Genomic DNA, 22,623 nt, shown 5'->3' on the forward strand with positions numbered 1-22,623 from the left:
CTTTTTGTCTCGGTGCATTCGTTATGAGTTTCTGACATTATCCAAATATTCAAGGAACTGAGAAATCACAAAACATCCAGGCCTGCATGGGGGAAAAAAAACAGGGTTGATGTTTTTGTCATTATTCTCATCTAATCCAAATGTGGATCAGAATAAAACTGAATTAAAATAGGCTGCATGACAAGCTTTTCATAAAAGTGTACAAATAAATTAAATTATATGTGAGACAGACATTTTTGGGATTTTTTCTCTCTCCATCATTTGACAAAATACTTAGAAACCAAAGAGAAATAAAATGATTCTGTGTTGCCGTAGGAAAAGGGTGAAAACCAGAGAAGCAACTTGGATCGGGACGTCACAGAGACCCAGAGCATCTTTCACATTTGATGTAAAATCAGGTGCTGATGCTAAAATAGAAATGTTTCGTTGGTGTATGAGTGTTTAGGAGGTGAATAGATAGAACTGTTGCTAATCCAGCACTGAGTTAGATCTGGAACCAGCTGGATGAAAAACCTCTTCCCTTAGAATCTTGCGAGGCGTTTGTGAATTAAACAAAGGCCAAACAATTCTATACTAGTCTCCATGTCTTCAGTAATAACATTTTTTTTTCTTAATATCTGTACTTTTTTGTTGAAAAACTGTCTGTTTTAAGTAGGCCATGTAGTCAAATGTAAATAAATAAAGAGGCATAAAAACTCTTTTTCCACTCTTAAAATCTATGATATGACCTCCAAAAAAAATAAATAAAAAATATAATGAGGATAAAAAGTCCTCCAAGCAAATTACCTGAACTGTGACGCCATCTACGAAGGAGGATCAAGCAAAGATTATAGGATGTAATTAAAGGGGTTATTTGATTTTTGTTGTCATTTGTGAAAGTAGAGGCTTCATAAAATGCAGATCTCCCGCCCTCACATTATTAGGAATGGGGGTGAAATGGCAGGCCCGTGCTTGAGCTTTATGTATGCTAATGTTTTATGGAGGCACCACAAAGACACACAGCTACACACGAACAGAGACGCATTTGTATAAACAGGCGATCACAGCAAGAGGGGGCTAATAAACGAAATATGCAAACATTTAAGCCACATGTCAGGATTTTTTTATTGGATAATTTGAATAATTACCCGAGCTCATAAATCTTGGAAAAATAATTAAAGCCACCAGCATCATCTTGATTTTGCAAAAGGGCCCATTGTCTTTGTGTTCCACATTAAAACAGCAGAACTGCAGTCCATAAGAAAAACCCAAACTGCCTGAGAAGTTCAATCATCTTCAAAGAGAAATAAGCCTGGAAGACCTTTGAAGTCCCCACACTGTCTCTGACGTATTCACTGGAGACTGGCAAGGCCAACATATGAAACATAAAAAACTGGAATCCTGAACAATCGCATGGCTGATTCAAAACTAACATTACAAGATTATCACAACCTGCATGTGCATGACTGATTTTTTTGTTATTTTTTTAAAGGCACTTATCACCAAACTGACCTATATTTACGCTATCGGCATATAGAATAATACCGACTGGCCTTACAGTGCTAAAATATTAAGCAATATGATAACCTTATTAAAATAGTTTGAATATTCAGGCAGAATTTAAAATTTTATGCTTAAGCATGCAAGTAGCAGCTTTCAGAAGCTCATTGGAGATTGCTGATTTTTTTTACCGATCTGGAGCTGGAACTGGGAAACATTCCAGCTTACATCCCTTACGAACAATTGTCACACACTGACACAAAAACCACCACAGAAACATACCACACATGCCTGATGATGCATATTCTACACACAACAAGGATAGCATTGGATGCAGAATGATGTCAAATTTAGCTAATCTATATATTAGCTAAATTAGATAGTTATATAGACCTAAGTGTATATAATTTTGTGTTCTATTTAGATTAACGATCTCTCCTAAAAGAAGTAGTTTGACAGCAAAAAAAAAAGTTGTTTTTTTTTTTAGATATAATAGTAAATGCACTCAGTTCTTGGTCAGGCCTTCACCTGGAAAAGAAGAGATGAAAGTGCTGAAAACAAACATCCCTTGAACAGATTGACCCGTTCTCGTTTGAGGTTTTTCGACAAAGAGTTTTCCAGAAGGCATGTGGAGAAAGTTTTGTTCTGATGAGATAAAATCAGGGCTTTGTTTGGTAGATGATGTCAGACTCAACCAGGCTGGAAAACCATAGAGGATCTTCTGGAACTGTTACTGCAGCTGAAAGTACAGACCTTCCTGAGCACAAACTAATATCCTTTAAACAAATTAGCTTTTTATAGGCTATAAATAAAGGCATACATTTTCTGAAGGGCCTTAATTTGAAGTAAAAAGGGCAGTGAGAGCTTTCACCTTGCCGAAAAAACTGCAAAAACTACAAATCTGCTCTTATGATTAATTTAATTAATGAAAAGCAAAAGAACTTCTTAAAATGGGTGAAAGTAACTCACGTCTATGTCAACGAAAACCTTGAAAAGGAAACCTTGTATTGAGAAAGGAAAACCAACACAGTCATCATAGGTGATCAGATTGTAAAGTACTGATAAAACTGAATAGAGCTCCAGGGACGACAGACCAGAAGGGGCCTTTGTTTTTGAGACACAAGCAGATATTACGGTTATTATTATTACAGGTGATGATGTTGAGGGGGATGGCTGGTAGATGATGTGTGACAGGGATTATTATACAATACTAATATATAAATGTTACACAGTAAAATTTCCAGATTAAAATGTACTCAATTTGAAAAAAATTTTACTCTAAAAAAGACAACATTTGGTCCCAGTCTAAATAGAGTAAAATTTACTCTCATGGAAGAGTTGAAATTACAGATTAAAATCAACACCATTTAGTGCAAAAATTTTAATCAATGCCAAGAGAATTTACTCCAAGTTGTTTAAAAGAAAAAGTACTCTACCGTATTTTAACTCCAAGTGGAATATAATTTACTCTAAAGAGAATTGCATTCTATTCTAAGTAGAGAAAAATTTTAGTCTAACTAAAAAGAAATTTTACACAAAATAGAATAACATTTTATTCCATATAGTATAAAATTTTACTCCTAATTTAATTTAATTTTATTCCATATTGTGCAGTTAAACATTTAATTAAATTCTAAAACAGTGCCAAATTTAACTTTATTTCACTCACTAAGCAATTGTTTTATAGCTATAATACACAGCTGAGTTTGTAAGAGTACAATGCAAAGACCAGAAATCAGTATTTGAACAGCCATTTTTATTGTTCACAGGAAACAGTATGGAACAATATAAACATTTGCATCTTCATGACTGTATGACACCTGTAAATCAAAAGCTCTGTAACAGTAAAGCTCTTCTACATAAATAACATGAGGTCCGTCTCTTGTATACAAAACTTGAAAAACACTGAAATGCTCATTCAGACACACTGTTTGCAGAGCAAATGTAACAAACAGTAAAGTCCGTGGATAACTTTTAAGTGCTTGATCAGAGAATTAGCATTTGTCTGGTACTTCTTATAAATGAAACAGAACATTGTAACTCAATACTGAAACAATCATAGCAAAACAACTATTTAACGCAGCATCCGAGCCCTCAACTCTGCAACCCTAGGATTCACTTTGGTTGTCTCAACATCTATCTCATAAATGGCCGTCTGCAGAAAGTTGTACACATTGACCAGATTATGATCATATGAAGTGCCGAACACAAAGTGAGCTTTAAAAAGCTCATCAAAACAGGCAAGAGAACCTTGTGATTTACAAGGTATGGCATGTTTGTCAATCACAATGAAGTACTTGTGAATCACGCTCCTCTGAGTCCCTACTGCAAGCAGGTATGGTTGACGGCTTTCTGCGATGCCATCAAGGTGCTCCTGGATGCTGGTTCCTGTCTGTGGCAAAAACAGTATAAAACATGATTAGTCTTGGGTTTCAAAGAAGACAGGGTTCTAATAGATAAGGCAAATTACATTTCAGCATCTTTTAAATGTCACTTGAAATTAAATTTAAGACCAACTTCACAAGAAATACAAATAAATAAATATATATATAAAAAAAGGGAAAAATAGAGAATTTTGATCAACATAAATGTTCCCTTTACTGTAACCTTACCTTGACAAACTTCACAAGATGTTCACTGGCTTGTCTGGCTGAGAGTTTTCCTGGTCTCTTGCGCCCATGAGGTGACGGTGGCAGGAGGTGCACTAGGATCAAAATGGATGACATGTCAATGTCCCATCCTAGAAGAAAAAGTAAAATAAACATAAGTTACCAAAACCTCTTATTTGCAACAATGTTAATACTTCCAGAGTAAGCTTACCAAACACTGAGGGCAGGAGAAGGTGCACTTATATTGAACCAATTCATATAAAATTCTGTTACAGTAAACACTTTCTTTATAAGTCATTGCAACTTACCATTTTCCTCTTCTGTTGTGCCTTCAGCATTGTCAAGAAGGTTCTTAAGGTCATCAGACTGTGTGAGACCACGACTTTGTTTGAGGACTTTCTGCTTGTAGACAGTGGGCCACTTCTCCAGGAACTTTGCAGAGATGGCTTCCCCAAACATCAATGTAAAATCTTGCTCAACCTAGATGAAGTGAAGGTTTTAAAAATCATTTTGTTAAACTTTCTCACATCCACCTTAACTTAAACTTTGTTGGTTAAACTGAAGTGAAGATAAACATACCAATCCTCCTACGTCCAGGAATCTTGGGAAGTCCAAAAAGATACTAGATGACTTCACTGGGTCATGAATCATCTTCTGGTGATAGTTGAAAGTCTGTTTCATCTTCCTCATAACAGTTCCTTCATCAGCTGTGTGCTTCATCAGCGCAATGGCCTCAGAACACAAGCTATCTGTCATAAGGCAGTCTTCTTCTCTCAAATAGTCTCTATCAGTTGTTGGTCCCCCTAAAAAAATGATATGAATGTGAGACTCCATCTTAGGATTTAATAAATAAAGCTTGGGAACTTATTGTGCAGTTTGGTTGCAGGATGAAATGTGCACAAGTATAAATACATATACCTGTTTGGGTTCGTGACAGTCTGGGGACCTTCTTTTGTCCATTAGAAGCTTCCCTCTGGACAAACTTCAGTCTCCAAGCCAGATACCCACTTCCATCTTCTGCATTATAATAATGCTCCTAAAAGTAGGTGAATGATAAATGTTTTTAAAGCTGTGAAAGCAAAGACAACCGTGAATGCTAGTAGCTGTGATTTACAGATTTTATTTCACATTGTTTGAATTACATAGATAAAATCTCTTCACAATGTTTATGCTTCAAGCTGTAGTAGCCCAACACTGGAACGATGAACTCTACAAAGGTTTAAAAATTGGAAAGTTAAAAACAAGTGGCACAGATGCAGGGCATGCAAAAGAGAAACATTTTCAGTTCTACTCAAACCATAGCCAAGAGGTTGAATTTCTGTTTTGAACTTACATAGCCAAATCTGCTCTTAGGATCAGCCAAGTAAGGGAACAAGGTAATAATACCCTTTGCATAGTCTTCTTTTACACATCTGGAAGGACTTGTCCTATAGAGACACAGCAAAAACTATGAGCATTGTTAAAGGTGTAAAGAACACCTTTAATAAAGGTAATTGTGAGAGGTGCATAGAAAAAATAAATAATTTCAGCATACCCATGTTCACTTGTCATATGCGCAACCAATATCTTGACCATGTCACGCCGTCTGCTGTCTGTTAGGCTTTTTGTCCGCGCATATTCATTGATGATCCTGTCTCCTCCTGGTTTGTTCTTTAGAACATTTTCAATCATCTAAGTGATGGTAAAAATGTAACAAAATATAAATCAATACATCTCCAAAACACCTTACACTAGACAATTACAAATCCTATTTTATTTCACAAAAAAGAGATAGTATAAGAAGAGCTATAATAGTTATTAGTAGAATAGAAAGTTATGTTTAAAAAGCACAAATAAAAACTTCAAGAATTTAAATTTTTGGTGAAGTCCAGAGCCTTCTTTGGTAAGGATCTGGACTAAAATGTGTAAAGATATGCTGACGGAACAAACACAGAAAGTCCTTTTAAGAGAGTAATTTATATAATATATTCAAATTTGTAAAAACTCTATGGAAGTCTGCACCGTAATCTGCATAGCTTACGTGGGCAAGAGAGGTGTCTTCAGCTCTCTGTCTTGTTGCAGGACTGTGTTGCAATATAATGGTGTCATCGGACTCCACTTCAGTTTCTCCACTGGAACTGGTAAAGGAGCTGCTTGCTGCACAACTTAGCTGATCCATAGGATTATCTAAACATTTTATTGGTAGAGTTAACAGTAGCCAACACACTAAAATTGAGAAAATTGTTTCTCTAACCACATAATTACACTATCAAGAAACCTGATGAGCTCTTCTCACACGAAATAGTATGATACAAACACAGCTAACTCATACACATTTTTCTGTGTTCATTGTAATTAACCACTGAAACACTAGAAATAGGTGAAATTGTTGATGTTAGGATGTTTCCACATGTGTGAAATGGTACAAAGATGAACGCTTTGATGATCTCATCCTAGATTGGTGATATCAAATGGACATCAACATGTCTATACTGCTCTAGAAAGCAATTTATATCCCTATTATCCAGTCAAACCCATAAGAATGACCAAAAATAGTTCACAAAAATAAACAAATGACACTTCAAAAAAAACTTACCTTCTGAATTGAGATTTTGTGCTTCACAAATCTCTAGCACACCAAGGTTCGGACCTTTCAAAAGGAGCTCAAAAACATCCTCATCCACTTCAGTCTTTGAGTCATCAAAGACTTTTAAGTCCAAGGTTGGGATGCTGAACTTTTTTGCAGCTGTGAACATAGCAAATTATTTATTTATTATTATTTGAACATATGTAAATAAAAATTAAAATAAGACATAAAAAGTAAAATTAACTCAAACAAAATAATACATCTGAAAAGTTGGTATAAAGCACCCATTATGACACCATTCCCAAAACATTTTTGAGGAACACAATATATGAAAATGCTGGAAACTTGTTTTGTTAGGACTCACCACATTCCAAAAACGAACTGTAAGTCAGTTGGCCTTCAAAACAGATGTATTTCTGTCGATCTCTGTATTTGACACGCACAGCTTGCATCCTTCATGACATGAAAATAATATTTTTTTCTATAATCACATAAACATACTTATCAAAGTGAATAAAAAATTGAGATAAAAGGTTGAAACCATCATGAGGAAGAAGCACTAGGTGGCTAACAGCTATCCATAATGGGCTAGGCTCTTTACTTGAATTTAGCCAATTACCACAACTAAAACGGAAAAAAAAAACATATCAGCTCCATACAACTCGATATAAACGGGGTTTATAGACAAAATAGTAAATCAAAAATGTTTTACTGACAACTTACACAGTTTGCATACAAAGCACAACTTTAATTCTTTTTTTTTTCAATCGTTGCTCTACGTTCAAGAAAAGTTACTAGCATAGTCCTCCCGCGCCATTTTGTGGGCGGAATACTGACTCCACATGCTAGCAGAGCTAGCTCCGATAGTACAGCTCGCTCCTCTTTTAAACTCCGTTTCTCAGCTTAAAAATAGCGGCAGCCTTGACTTGTGAAAATAAAATAATGGACGTAGAATTGTACAACACTGATGTTTTTTTCTGCTTACATTGTTGTAAACGGCTAAATTAAGTTAGCTGAAGCACACATGCCAACTAGTTAGCCAACCATGTTAATTCCTCGCTGCACCCCTCCTTCCCCCACTACCATACAGCAGCACGTCATCATAATTAGTCTTAATAATAAAAAAAGTCATAAAACCCCACGTAAAATATATCTACAACCCATTTGGGGACTTACCTGGCACACAGCTAATCGTTGCCTCCGTTTCCACTGCAGGATAACAAGATGGTGGAAGAAACGAAACTTAAGGAACTTCAGTGGGCGTGTTCTTGTTTTACTCCGATATAATTTCCTCTATTTTTTTACTCCGATTCTATTGACCAATGGAAATGATTTCACTCTTTAATGTATAAACAGGACTCTTTTAGATGAAAATGATGTTAACTCCGAAAAAATTACTCTCCTATTTTTCCTGTGTAGTGTGTTAAAGGGGTAGCAATCGACAGAAAAAAATGGAAGATTGAGCAACAGTTTAATAACACAAAGTAGAATATGAATACAAAACCACTTCAGGCAAATGTTTAGGTATAAAGTTCAACAACTTAAAGGGGCAGTTTGATGTGTTTTTTATTTTATAGCACAATCAAGTATGTTACCTTCAGTTATAAAAATGCTATATATATCAAAAATGACTTAAGAGAAATTTGACTTCGTAACTTAACGTATTGGAATCGGGCCTCTGTCTCTTAAAAAACTCCTGCTCTTTCTGAAACTCCACCTTCAGGAAGTCATCACAACATGGCTCCTCTATTAACCCTTTAACAACGTTTTTACCAGTGTTTCGCTGAGAATCAGCAGATGAGCAGTTCCTCCAGGTGTTTGCTAATTGCTGCTGGCTAGTCTGAAGGAGCTGAGTGGGGGAGTCAAAGGAGATCGGAAACTACAGCTCAGAGGAGGCGCTGCGCCTTGGAGGCGGGCTTAGGTCCACCCATGCATTTTGCACAGCTAAATAGTTGCCATGGAGATTAAAGGATTTTCCAAACATGCATGAAAGAATAAAAGCACTCCAGGTATGTTTTTGATGACAGAATATCATCATATATATATATATATATATATATATATATAAAAAGAGGAGTTGATTTTACATAACACTGCCCCTTTAAAAAAAGTTTAACTTTTTAACAGTTTAACAGTTTAAGGAGTATTTTGATATCATGGCAATCTCTGAAAACATGGTTCACTGTAATATGGCTTCTTTCAGCTTCAGGTGAGAGAATCATTCTACATAATCACTTGCTTCATAAAATCCAAACTAAAATTGTGATACGTTCATCTCTTCACAACTGATGTTACTTCGATTTCAACATATCTGTTTTCCTATGCACCAAGTCAACATGTATTTATCACAGCAATATTCAATCATCAGTAAGGTCATGGATTTCAGTCAGTTGGTTCCTCATTGCTCAATCAGCCTGTTATTCCGCCTGTCAAGATAGATATGAGTCTATGTGCACACCCCAACATGTGTGTGTGTGTGTGTGTGTATACTTATGCAATTCTGCACTCAGACTGAATCTACTCCATAACTTGGACGTATGTCTAAACCCAACAACCTTCCAGGAAGGAGAATTTTAAGTCAGGGAAATCAAACCATGTGTGACATCCAATACAACATCCATAAATGAGTGTATGAGGGCGTGTGTGTGTGTGTGTGTGTGTGGGTGTGTAGGCGTGTACTTATTTGAGTGATGTGTTAAAACGGTAACAAGTGGGAGAATGCAATTAACTTGCAGAAGCATCTCTGGAGAGAAGGCAGCACTTTGCAGTTCTTTACCAACATAAATTAAAAGGATCAGGCCTGAGGCGAAGTTAGACACCGACGGTCTCCCAGGGCCGCCCAGCTTTCCCAGCATGCCACAGGAGGGCCACACGGACCATCATTTCTGCCAATCATTAATACGTTTCATGTGGGCTAACATGTAAGAGTGTACCATTGAATAAATCAATGGTGGCTTGTGAAATTAAATTTACACCATCAATTTAATATCAGCTTATGGACGATCGGTTATACCACAAACGACGCGCCTATGGAAACGTCCACGCATGACATCACTGATGTGTTCCACATTTTCTCTGAGTAATCCAGAGGCGCTTAGCGGAGAAAAAAAAAAAAAAAACTTCCTTTACAGCGGAGCTTAATCTCATTAGCAACAATGACACTTTGTTTTGTGTGTGTTTTTTTTTAAAGATTAGTTTAAGATATTTGTCTTGTGCATTCAGCCTGGTCTTCACAATATGCCGTTGATTTCACAAGTAGGAGTTTGGCAAGCTGTTTATGAGGTCTTGGGGGAAATGCGATGCTGCAATATGGCGGGGGCTTACAGATAAGCCGCTCTCCAAAGTGCAAAGTCAAACAAGTGAGAGTTGGTCCGCAGCCTGCAGGCTCTCGCAGACATTATTGACACACAGCCTGCAGCATGTACGCTGCCATATTTAGACACTGTTTCAGCAGAGAGACGACTGTGCTGGGACTGCAGCCGTACTTTACCTGATTTATTGATCCTTTTAAAAATCTGGTGCCTGATGTAGGCAGCCGCTACGTTTTGACATCTACTTAGAGTTTAATTATATTGAATTATTATGCAATTGTATTTTTCTTTTAGTTGTATTGTTCCAGCAGCTGTCTGGGTGGCTGGTCTCATACGATCTTGGACGTCCTGGGTTGGCTTGGTTACATCTGCAGTTCTGAGTCCGGATGATATTCAGCCATGTTCTCTGAAACGCTTTCGAAGGCAGCTTATGGTAAAGGAATGAATATTGAGTTCACAGGCAACATCTCTGGTGGACATCCCTGCAGTCGGCATGCCAATTGCACGCTCCCTCAGAACTTACCACATCTGTGGTATTGTGCCGCGTGACAATGCAGCACATTTCAGAGTGGCCTTTTATTGTGGCCGGCCCAAGGCACACCTGTGCAGTAATCATGCTGTCTAATCAACATCTTGATAAGCCACACCTGTGAGGTGGAATGGATTGTCTAGGCAAAGGAGAAGAGCTCACTATCACACATCTGTGAACAATGCTTGAGAGAAATAGTTAGTGTGTGAATATAAAAAATGTTTCAGATCTTTGAGTTCAGCTCAGGAAAAATGGGAGCAAAGACAAAAGTGTTGCGTTTGTGTTTTTGTTCAGTGATTCTTCCCGAAGCTTTTCAGGAGTCAAGCTCTTTTAGTTAATTTTTTTTCACATTTTTACAAGATTGTTACACTGCTCATTGGTTTTCTCTTAGTTTTTGTTATTGCTGGTATCTTTATGTGAGTCTCCCATTTCCCTGACACTTAAATAAAGGGTATTTCTATTCTGCTCTATTCTCGCCGGTGAAGTCGTGATCAGACATTGTCTTAGAGCAAACGCCGTGTTTGTGTTTAAACATGGAGAGGGTATCAGAATTACCTAGTCATCAAGGAATAAAATTTGGCAGCAGTACACACACTGAGCATGGATGAGACTAATTTACTAAACATACCCTCCAGTCTCGTAATTACATGTAATTTTACCGGCATAATTAACTAATTTAATTACTACTCCTCAAGAGCATCAATTATTGATATTACAGAGCATTCAGATGGCAGGCAGAGCTCTTGATGTGGCACGCATTCAGAGGGTGGTAAACACATGCTGGCTCTCCAAGAGTCTTGGCCGGCTTCCTGGTAGCACTCAGTGACAGGGTGGGCGAGAGAGAGAGAGAGAGAGAGCAGTGGGGCATGGCCGGCGTGCCATCACTGATGTGCCGAGTTCTTTCACAGAGTCAATTACAGTTCAGTGTCGGCCTCATGAGGAATGCCAGAAGTGGACAAATGAAGCTTTTTGCACTCAGCCAGGTAGACGCCACGGCCAACATGCTTCCACTCAGGCTACTGAGAAAGGCCACGCTAAGAATCACTGAATTACAGTGAAAGAATTCAAACCTTTTGACTCTTTTGGACCCAAAGAGAAACACCTAGAAACTATCGATCGGACCTGACATCTGGGCGTAGTGATGAACTCTGGCCTGAGCCTTCAGAGTCACATATAGACAGTTACAAAGTCAGCCTTCTATTGCCTGAAGGACATTTCCAGGATTAAAAGTTTAACGTTTCAGCAAGAGTTTTTATGCTGTAAAGCACTTTGAACTACCTGACATTAAAACCGCATGTTTTATCGTAATTTAATGAGATAAGACCAACTGCATAAAAGTCAAGTGGATACATGATGTTCATAGTTTTGCTGTGCATTTGTATTTCATCCCCTTCAAAAAAATACCTCTTGTCTTCAAGACAATTCACACAATTAGTAACTAGAGTTACTAATTGTGTGACACACACCTGTGTGTGACTTCATCTCGGTTAGAAACCAGCTGTTTCCTCTGAACACAGGGCGCATGCAGGGTGCTGCATTCATGAAGCGTCTGTCTCCATAAGATAAAGAACATTACGGACAACCCTGAGCATCCTCTTCATGATACGACCACGGAGGGTTTTCAGTGGCTGTGGTTCTGTTAATGTTACCAAATCTTTATATTTTGCTAATGTTTAAAAAAAATCACTTTCACATTTGTTCCTGGTGGCAGCTACACATTGTCCAAAAAACACCCAAAACAAACCATCATCCTCCTACCACTTCCTGTCGTCTTCTGCATTGGTTTTGTCAGTAGTAACATCCAGCTGTTGATCATGTGACTTGCATGACTGGAAAAAACATTTTCCATTGCAGTTTTGCAAAATAAATGAATCTCAACTTGGCTGAAAAGTCACCTAGTCCTACAGCAAAAAATATTTATCCAAAAACATACGTTTTTTTTTTTTGTTTTTGCTTAATGGGAGTGTTTTTATTAAGCAAATGTATTTTTATAATTTCAACTTGTGCAATTCTACTGTTACAGGAAAGACAGCTAGTGAGTTGCTTCTTCCAAACCGCTGTAACACAGACTGCTACAGGTCTCTCCTACTCACAGCCATCAGCATCTACAATCATTCTTTGAAGAATCCTGTAATTTGATTTACAACAACACATAATTTCCCTTTAGTATTAGCAAAACATTTTTGATTTGAATTTCTTGCAACATACTTTATTCATATCCTGTTTTTCAAAAGAACAAAAATAACCTGACATAGAGTCAGCTCAAAATCCACATGTGGAAAGATGACAACGAGGAAGAAATGACTGCAGTTCAAATTAAAACTCAATAGACGTGAGGAAGTGGAATTCTATTAGTAAGTCATTAAAATTAGATTTCAGTGGCCACAGCTTTGTTCTTATGCTACAGTGGCACTATTGGGCAAAGTGAACCACCCTTATTGCTTCACACATGCTGCTGCTGTAGAAATATTCCAACAAGTCAAGCCACAGAATCAGAACCAGAACCAGAAGCAGAGCTCTGCATCATCCCAAGTGAGCAGGCCAGCCTCCACACGCAGAGATGAAGCAAGGCGCACCGAGGTGAAAATTAAGTGTCTGACATCGCCAGAGGTTTGAGTTTGTGCGGGTGTGTGTGTGTGTGTGTGTGTGTGTGTTAGCAGGCTTTTCTCTTTGTATTTCCATGTTTCACCTGTTAGAAACAGAGATCGAATCGAGTCGTCTGAGAATGCACAGCCTCACGTGTCATTTGCACAGAGCAGTCGATGATCGTGAATGCACAATATAGCGAAAAAAAGTCACATTGGTGTGAACTCAGACGTGTGTGTTTGTGCAGCCACATATGAAAGTGTAGTTTGTGTGAGTGCCCCGAACATCTCCTCTGCGCTCTTCTCTAATTATATTCATAACAGCAATCTGAATGTGCAGGGTCCATGATGAATGCGCCACCCAAGTGTGACTTGCTCCTAATAGGATTCTGGGACACGCCGGCAGTCGACAAGAGGGGCCCGGAGTGGCAGACAACACCCCACGGCTCCGAGCAACACACAAGCACGGAGACGCACAGTTACAGATACACACTTTATGAAAAGTTCATGTGATTGTGTCAGTGAGGTTTCTTTCTTTATGACTCTTTTCTCACTCGTCAGTACACTCCACTCCCTTTACTTTTGTTGGAAACATCATCTTCTCTGAAACTTTTTTTTAAAAGAACATAATCTCTGAAAGTCTTTTTTTTTTTTAAATCTTTGTATCAAGTTTGCGTTACGTTCTGGACCTGAAAGACATTTATGAAATGTCTTGAATGCGTCACTGCACCGATTGACTTTTTTTTTATGTTCACTTCCAATATGATACAAGTATCTAAGGTTTAGTATCGGTTGATACCGATCCAATACAGACAAGTTGACTTAAAACTTTTCTCTTTTTTTAAACACACACATAAAGGTACTAAATTACAAATGTATTTGATAACTCTGAATAGTTAATAGTACTCCAAAGTACTATTCAGGTGGAGAAGAGTCCCAGATGGAGGGGCGGTCAAGAGAAAGCAGAAAACAGAAGTAGTGACAGTGGACGATGAAAGGGACACCAACAACAAAAATCCTGTGTTGAACTGCAGTTTTAATTTGGAGCAAACAGAAAACTGATAGAGTAAGCCATCTGTGGATGGGGGATAAGTCTAAGTCTGTCTAAGCAGCATGAGAACCGCAAACCACAGGTTTTATGAAGATGTTTTTGATCTAGATTACTCTCTGATGCTCAGTTGTGGTTTCACAAACCTCTAGAGATCACAAAGTAGCAAAAAGTGAGCAGCACCTGCTAAAAGGCACCAGAGTTTGCTCAACCACAGACAAGATGGTCCAATGACATTTAACTCTGTCAGAACAAAACACCATGAGACACAGCTGTTGTGATGGACTTCAGTGTTGACTGTCCAGTTCTGTTGTCCCTTTCTGTCCTCACACACCCACAGTCCAAGCTCTAGAGACATCCATGGCTTTTTGTCACAGTTAGTGACGGCTTTCTTCCAAAGTTTCTACTAAATGAATTCATTTGTTAGTAGTTAATCGAGACAATGAGACAAATGTAAGCCTTATACATGCATTTAAAAGGATGCAAAAATGGTGACAACTTTTTCATTTAACCAAAATCTGTGTTTACTGGGTGCTGTGGTGGCGCAGGGGTGGAACACAACCCACATAAGGAGGCCTTAGTCTTCAATGTGGTTGTCAGAGGTTCGATTCCCAGCCTGGTGACCTTTGCCGCATGTCCTTCCTCTCTCATTGCTCTACCTTTCTGTCCAAGCACTTTCAAATAAAGGCCTCTAGAGCCAGAAAACTGTGTTTACACCATCCTAAATGATCTGGTTTGATTATTACTGCTCAGTTTATACATTGTCAATGTTTATCGTGAGCTGTAAACACTTTAACCTTCTCTGTTAAAAACTAAATTCTGTACCAACTAGAGTTGTAGCTGGAAAGTTTTACTTTCAGATTAAATTTTGTCATTGAAAACAAGGCAAATAAAATTTTACTTATGAATCCTTCTGATAAAGAGTTGAGTGAAGCTGAATGACCAATGGTGTATTGCTCGGCACATTGTGGTTGTTGCAGCCATATAACAATTAGCAAGGCATCCTTTAGTTTTCTGCTCAAAATGTGGCAATGTTGAGGTAGACTAAGATGGTGTGAGATGTAAATTGTGGTATGTGCTTCCCCTGTTCTGTTCTATTGGCTTACTAAGAGTTGAGTGGTGAGATGTTTGTGAAAACTCCTTGTTGTGGTTGATTGTATCATCTTACCGGGTCTTAAAAATGATCATAAACCAGTTTGGGTTTTTACTATGACTTTTCACCACTCTGTTGTAAATGAGCTCACTAATACATTTTATTTTTTTCATTTTATTTTATTCATTTGCAATTTAGTAATTTCATGAACATGTCTCATGTTGACAATGGAAAGTTTTGAAAAGAGTAGTTTGAAGAAAAAATCTCTTATACAGTCTACCCTTTCTCTCTAAAGTCAATTCTCTACACACCACAAGCAACTAAGCATCAATCAACCATCTACAACAATACATCTTAAATACAAAACAGGTGAAGTCCATATATATTATATATATATATATATTGTTTCCTTCATAAAATAAAGTAATTTTTTGCCAAAAGTAATTTTGGCAAAAAAAAAAAAAAAATCAACACCACTTTCTTTCCAAAAGATGGGAAAAAATTCACTTTTGGCCAAAAAACAATACAAAGGCCATTATTTCAGGAAGATGACGATATGTTATATTTGTTATACATCATTCTACTGAATCAATACACTTCATTACACATTGACAGAATATTATAGGGCTGCACAGTGGCACAGTTGGTAGACTTGCAGCAAGAAGGTCCTGGGTTCGATTACCGGCCCGGGGTCTTTCTGCACGGAGTTTGCATGTTCTCCCTGTGCATGAGTGGGTTCTCTCCGGGTACTCCAGCTTCCTCCCACAGTCCAATAACATGACTGTCAGGTTAACTGATTTTCTAAATTCTCCCTAGGTGTGAGGGGGTGTGTGGGCGGGTGTGTGTGTGTGTGTGTGTGTGTGTGTGCATGGTTGTTTGTCCTGTCTGTATCTGTGTTGCCCTGCGACAGACTGGCGACCTGTCCAGGGTGACCCCACCTCTTGCCCGGAACGTTAGCTGGAAATAGGCCCTCTAAGGGAGAAGGGTGTACAGAAAATGGATGGATGGATAGAATATTATATTTTATTACTTTCTTAAAAGTAAAAAATTGAGCTTATAGCGTGTATAGCGTGTGTCTATACTCATATGTCTATACTCTTTTAATACCTGCTTCACCTGGTGAATGTTTCATGTTCATTACTTGATTAGCATCGGAAAAGACCGTTGTGGATTTTTTTTTTTTTTTTTTAACTGTCAGGATCAGTTAAACCCATCTATCTTTTCAGGTATGAGATGAAAATTTCTGAGTGAGATTATGTAACGAAATAGCCACAAGAATAGACTGGGAAAGCCATTACCATGATGAGGTAGCACAGAGGAGCTTCCTTTTAATCATCCATCCTTTGCAGCGTTAGATTGTTGTTGTTTTTTTCCTACCTCCCATGAAATATCTGTCAAAAAACAACACTGCAGCAAAGAGCCGTTTACCCCAACTGCATATCAAACTCACATTTATTCTGCCTTAGTCAACTATCCATGCCCTCTTCATCGCCTAAGCTGTTTTCTAGGTGCAAAGGAAGACTAGCAGGAGGTGGACAGACATGCGTAATGAATATCAAGCCCCACACATGCACACAGGGAAGACAGGCAGGGTTCTGGATGAGCCCCCACGGGCCCCCAGCAGGCCCCTCAATGTGGCTCTGATGGGATGTGGCATTGATAGACCATCTGTAACTGTGTCACGTTGGATTACACTGAGCGAGAGGAGGACACAAAAGATGGCAGAAGCAGAGATAAGGAGGGAGGAAGGAGAGAGGTGGTAAGAGAGGCAAAAGGAGGAGGATGGGGAAAATGAAGGGATCAAACATTATCCTGCTCCTCCAAGACAGCCTGGCTTCCCCCCGTTTTCCCAGAGATAGGTTCTCGCCCTGGAAGAAAAGACTAAATCCCAAACCCCCACCTATTTACCACGTCCCTTCTCTCCTTCCTTGTCATTCTCTTCTTGTCTTTGCAGTTTTTTTCTCTCTCTGCTGCCTGGGGATGGTGGAGCCTCTGCTGTAATGCTTTGTGTTCCTTCTGGGAAACTGCCCAGGAGATTGATCTGTGCAAGGTGAGGTATACAAAGACCTTGGGGTTTATGCCCCAGGGAGCCTGCCTTGTGTCAAGATGTACCCAGAGTGGGAGTAACCGAAGATGTCTTATCACATCCCTGCTAAATGGACAGATGACAGGGGGAAAGAGAGAACACACAGAAGGAATAACGGGGAGATGCTCTGAATGATTCACAATTACAAAGTGATAAAAACACTGCCATGCATTCTGTTCATAAGCATAGATTCTACCTCTGAATTTACATTTATAAATATACTCAATACAACGGCAGACGGAATGGTCCAGTTAAAGCACCTGTCAGTCTGAAAATGTACATCACCAACTCCACTCATTCCATGACTGAGAAAGAAGCTCTCTACACTGCAAAAACACCAAATATTACAAAGGATTTTTGTCTAGTTTCTAGGGCAAATGTCTTAGTTTACTTGAAATGTGACAAAACTAACTTGCAGGTAACCTTTCAGATATAAGAGCTTGTTTTAAGTCAATAACTCCTTAATATTTGTGGAAAACATACTTGTTCCATTGGCAGATAATTTTACTTATAACATGGAAAAAATGTCTTGTTATAAATGAAATAATCTGCCAATGGAATAGGTATTATTTTATAACAATATTAAGAAATTATTGACGTACACCAAGCTCTTATATCTTGCTGAAAAGTTACTTTTAAGTTAGTTTGGTCTTATTTGAACAAAGATATTTGCACTACCAAAAATTCTTTGTAAGACTTCTTGGTTTTGCAGCGTAAAGTTACTTTTTAATGCACAAGTGTGCTAACAAGGATGCTACACATCACTTCCGCCAGGCTGTCATAAAGACTATTTGGATTTGGAAAACATAAACAGAGTGAATACGTTATGACACAAGAGTCACTGAGCAAACTCTGGCCAAACACATTGATAGAATTCAATGCTACAGCTAGCATTAACTAGCTTATCGCATAATTTACACTTCAGCTTTCCACAACTGATCTAAGACTGCACATTGTTGCCCCTCTGTTTCAGGAAGCTGTGGTTGTGTAATTGGTGTTTTGTTTTTGATGAGGTTTTTTTGTTTCATATGATGTAGGTAAACTTCATGTTAGCCATTTTGAAGGACAAACAGTGGACCAACCAGACGTGCACAACTCTTGACAGTTGGAGTGGAAAACTTTCTGAGTGAAAGTTATTTTATTTTGCACAGTACCGATATTATTAACCACGCATTCCTTTGTGTAGACCAAGGAGGCCCAAAGTGTGGCCCGGGGGCCATTTAGGGCCTCAGGGTTGATTTTATGCAGCCACTGCAATTTGAAAATGGTACAAATTTAACCAAACTGAGACTTTGTTTACTAATAAATTAAATTACTCTTACATTGAGTATATCTAGGGTACAACACAAAGTATTTCCTTTTAATAACCACACTTTGATCCTTATTTCTAATTTAATAGTAAACAGGACTAATTGGATCCGGTAACTTTGGTGCATCCAATTTTTTTTCAATTAATTTATTGAACAGTGTTTTCAGCTGTCACTCCCTGGATGTTTTCTCTTTTATTGCACTATTCCTAAGAAAATGAAAGTTCTAGTAGCTCAGTAGTGAAATACTCAGTCCAGCCTGTTTGGGATCCACAAACATGCAACATTCAACGTCACTAAAATGATCTTTGATATTGATTCTGGTGAGTATGAACATCACCAACTCATCTTCGTCATGTCGCCATGACTACATGTGTTGTGTTGTTGCTGCTACGCGATAGGCTGATTCACTATTTATCTTAACAAGATGTTGAAAATGAGTACCTAGCGCAGCAGCCAGGGAGTGCTTCCTTGGATAAAAGGTGGTAAAAGGTGAAATTTGTGCAAAGTAAACTGTTTTCTCCTCCATATCAACCCATTACCATTTTGAATGTCGAGCTCTAACAACGCAGAGAGTCTGAATCACTGCTGAGTTAAAAGTATGAACATGTGCAGCGTTTAAAACATCTCTCCTCTTTAATATTTATTCAGTTTGTCAGATGCACTCACTGAAAAAAACAGCTGAGAATCAAGTAAAAGTGGTAATATTGTGCAAAATCAACTTTTTGAGATTTGCTAGATGTTTTAATGTTACTTTCTCATCCAAAAAGTACCTGGAATGTTGCCTTGATTCTTACATGTATGTTTGAAAAGTCCTTTAGTCGCCCATGGCAACCATGCAGCTGGGTGGACCTAGCTCTGCCTTCAAGGACGAAGCTCCTTCGACTCTCCTTCTCAGCTTCTTCAGACTAGTCAGCAGCAATTAGCTGAGCTTATTAATCAAATTGATCTCAGGTCAATGCTGGTAAAAACATTGTTAAAGGATTCATAGAGGAGCCATGTTATGGTGACTTCCTGAAGGCGGAGTTTCAGGAAGAACAGGAGCTTTTAAAGAGACAGAGGCCAAATTCAAAGCAATACATTATGAAGTCAAATTTCTTTTAAGACATATTTTGTATATATAGCATTTTCATAACAACTGAAAGTAAAATACTTCCTTGATTATGTTATATAATGGAACAATATGCCTGGAAAACACACAATACTGCAACTTTAAAACAGTTTGTCAAATAAAAAATATTTATTGATCTGTTGATTTTTAGGGTTAGGGATATAAAATCAGCTTAATCATGTTAGCAGTCGACCTGCTACTGATGGTTTTGCAAAAAGCTACAATGGCCATATAATTGCATTAGATATGGAATGTGATTAGCACCTTACATTCAGCACAACACCTTGGCTCTGCATGCATGTGCTGCCTCACCACGCTGCGTTTTGCACTTCGCCCACACACTGTGGGCAAAATAATAAGCGCCCCCTGGGCTCTGCCAAGGCCTCTCAGCCTTTGTGATAGATGGCATTCCTTTTTTCTCTGCTTCTGCTGTTTCTACTATTGTACTGCACACACCTACGGTAGAAGCCGGCCGACACACACTCTGCTGGCGCAGTGCCTTGGTGTTGGGCCCACTGCATCAGTGAAATCCACTTTCTGGCTCCGCCGTCTGCTGATGTATCTAAGAATTCTATTTTGCTGCTCCATTGTGTGAGTGGAGATAGAAGCCCATCACTGAGAGTGCAAGGTCACCGAACACATCAGCACAAAGAGCGCTATCTCTCTCTCTCTCTCTCTTTCTCTCTCGCTGTTCCTGTCTGCTAGCTTTCTGTCTCCATCTCTGACCTACACACACTCATGTGCACGCGCACACACACACAATAGCTCATACTATTTCGGTTGCTGTCCCATTCTCTTATTCATTGAGTAAAGAGCAGACAGCTCCTTGAATGCCATGACCTCAAATATGCTGAAATAACAACAATAGTGTCCCTGACTACAAACTATCAAGGCTCTCAGTCTGGACTTGGCAACTCATAGCTTCTGTTCGGAAAATCTGTACAGCGCTGGCCATAATATTCAGGCTTATTTTTAACTTTACGGTTTCTTTTTTTTTCTAGACTTATTGTTTCTTTTGAACATGTGAAGGTGCAAACGGACTAATTTTCAGAGGGATTATGCATCCCTTAGTTTGTGTTCTGTCATTTCTGCTGTGGAACAAAAGCAGGGAGAAGATTAAATCCTGATCTTCCAGTCATAAATCTGCGACCATTTCTCTCTTATCAGCCGTTTCTGGCTGATAACCAACATTTACTAATATTGTATATATTAAATATATTTTACAAATTGACACCTCTGACTTTCCCACTGCTTCTCTTCTTCAGTTAAACTCCCCACAATCCTTTGCTGTTTCACTATCAGTGTCGCACGACTAAACAAATACCACATGACCAACCTCTTCCCACATCCCCCCACAGAGACAAACAGCAACAGGATGGATTGAATTATCGGTTGTTAGTATCGCCGCAGGTTGATTATCGGACTTCTACCGATACGTTATAAAATTACTAATATCTCCGATACCGATGTTAGTGCAGATATATTGTGCATCCCTAAATAAAACTCTCTTATAATCCCTTTAAACTGTACAATTCATTCTTTAAAGTAAGAAATCATCAACTTCCACACAATATACAAAAACAATTTTGTGACAGAGAGGGGTGTTATAATTAAAGACATTTTAAAAAACAATGTGTTACACCATTAGAACAATCAAAAAGAGTTTTTGTTTATCGGTGTGTGGAGTAGATGTATGGAATGGATTGAATGATGAGTTTAAAAAAAGTACGAATATAAACCAGCTCAAAAAAGTGTTTAAAAAGGAGCTTATTGGGAAATATGTTCTATAAGATGAGTGTTTTAAAGACCATAATTGATGATAAAAAAAGTGCTTAAATAATTGTACATATAAGTTGAGAATCTATTAAATATCATGTACGGTAGAAATAATTTATGTCTTCTTGGTGTTTTGACATTTAATTGATTATAAGTTGATGAGTATAAAAGGGGCAGAACATTATAAGATCTTATACCCTCTACCTTTTTGGACAGATAATATAAAATTGCATGTCACTTGGGCATGCTAACGTGTTTTAACTTTTATTTTCTTTTTCTTCTTTCTTGATTTTACTTTAGTCTGTTTGAAATAAATAAATAAATAAAATTCAGAGGATGTTTGTAACATTTATAGATATTTGACAAAAAAATTCTGAAAATGGACAGACTTTTCTGAATGTTAAAATAATAATAATAATAATAATAATAATAATAATAATAATAGGAAATCCTGTTCTCTTTAACAGATGCTCTTTGGAGATGAAAGGTTGCACTTCCCTTATTATAAAATATTAAAAGAAAAATCACACATCCTGAGGTGTTGACAGAGATCTATGTGTATTAGCCCTTCTCTTGTGTTAATTATACGTTGTCTGTTTGTACAAATACATAAAAATAAGATCATTTTAAATAATTATTTCAAATTCAAATGATTTCTTCTCTGATGCCGTGTGCCAGTCTGATTTTATTTTAGTTAGGTTTACATCAATCAAGCAAGATTCCGTTGCCTAGCACCATTACTGGATAACAACGCGGGCCTGGAACATGAAGGCAGCTTGTATCCCCTGAAATACCGTGACAGGGCACAAAGAGGGGAAAATGTCAGTTTTTCATCAGTGAGTCAAAGTGAAGTCAGCCTGACTGATCATCTGCCTGACAGGAAAGGTGGACAAAAGCCAGAGGATTGCACTATCCCCTCCCCAACCCTGACAGCAGATGGAGGTAGGATTCTTTCCTGTTGGGTGCTCTCCTTCATATCGCTGCTAAATTTAGGACAAAATCTCCAGATCTCTTTCTTGTGGAGGTCTGGGCCCGAAGCTTCGCTTTCAGCTCAACACTGGTGTTAAAATAGCCACACAGACCTTCAGCCAGGCGTCATTCCAGCCTAGAGTTGCTTTTATCC

General features: G+C 38.2%; 1 protein-coding gene across 2 annotated transcripts; it reads right to left on the reverse strand.

Annotated features, from left to right (window-relative positions):
- Positions 1-3,214: 3,214 nt before the first annotated feature.
- LOC114143986 (uncharacterized) lies at positions 3,215-8,070 on the reverse strand. Of its 2 annotated transcripts, none has more exons than XM_028016401.1 (11): positions 7,831-8,070; positions 7,019-7,107; positions 6,664-6,813; positions 6,109-6,254; positions 5,623-5,759; positions 5,422-5,515; positions 5,007-5,124; positions 4,668-4,891; positions 4,397-4,568; positions 4,092-4,219; positions 3,215-3,871 (listed from the first exon to the last, which is right to left on the reverse strand). In XM_028016401.1, the coding sequence occupies exons 2-11, from the start codon at positions 7,104-7,106 to the stop codon at positions 3,554-3,556; spliced, it is 1,575 nt and encodes a 524-aa protein (XP_027872202.1). In that variant the 5' UTR covers position 7,107; positions 7,831-8,070; the 3' UTR covers positions 3,215-3,553. The 2 variants fall into 2 exon arrangements, with proteins under 2 accessions (XP_027872202.1, XP_027872203.1); XM_028016402.1 differs by having other exon boundaries at positions 7,019-7,135.
- Between the last annotated feature and the right edge of the window lie 14,553 nt (positions 8,071-22,623).

This window comes from Xiphophorus couchianus, chromosome 5 (genome assembly GCF_001444195.1).
Source record: "Xiphophorus couchianus chromosome 5, X_couchianus-1.0, whole genome shotgun sequence".
Classification (NCBI taxonomy): Eukaryota; Metazoa; Chordata; class Actinopteri; order Cyprinodontiformes; family Poeciliidae; genus Xiphophorus; species Xiphophorus couchianus.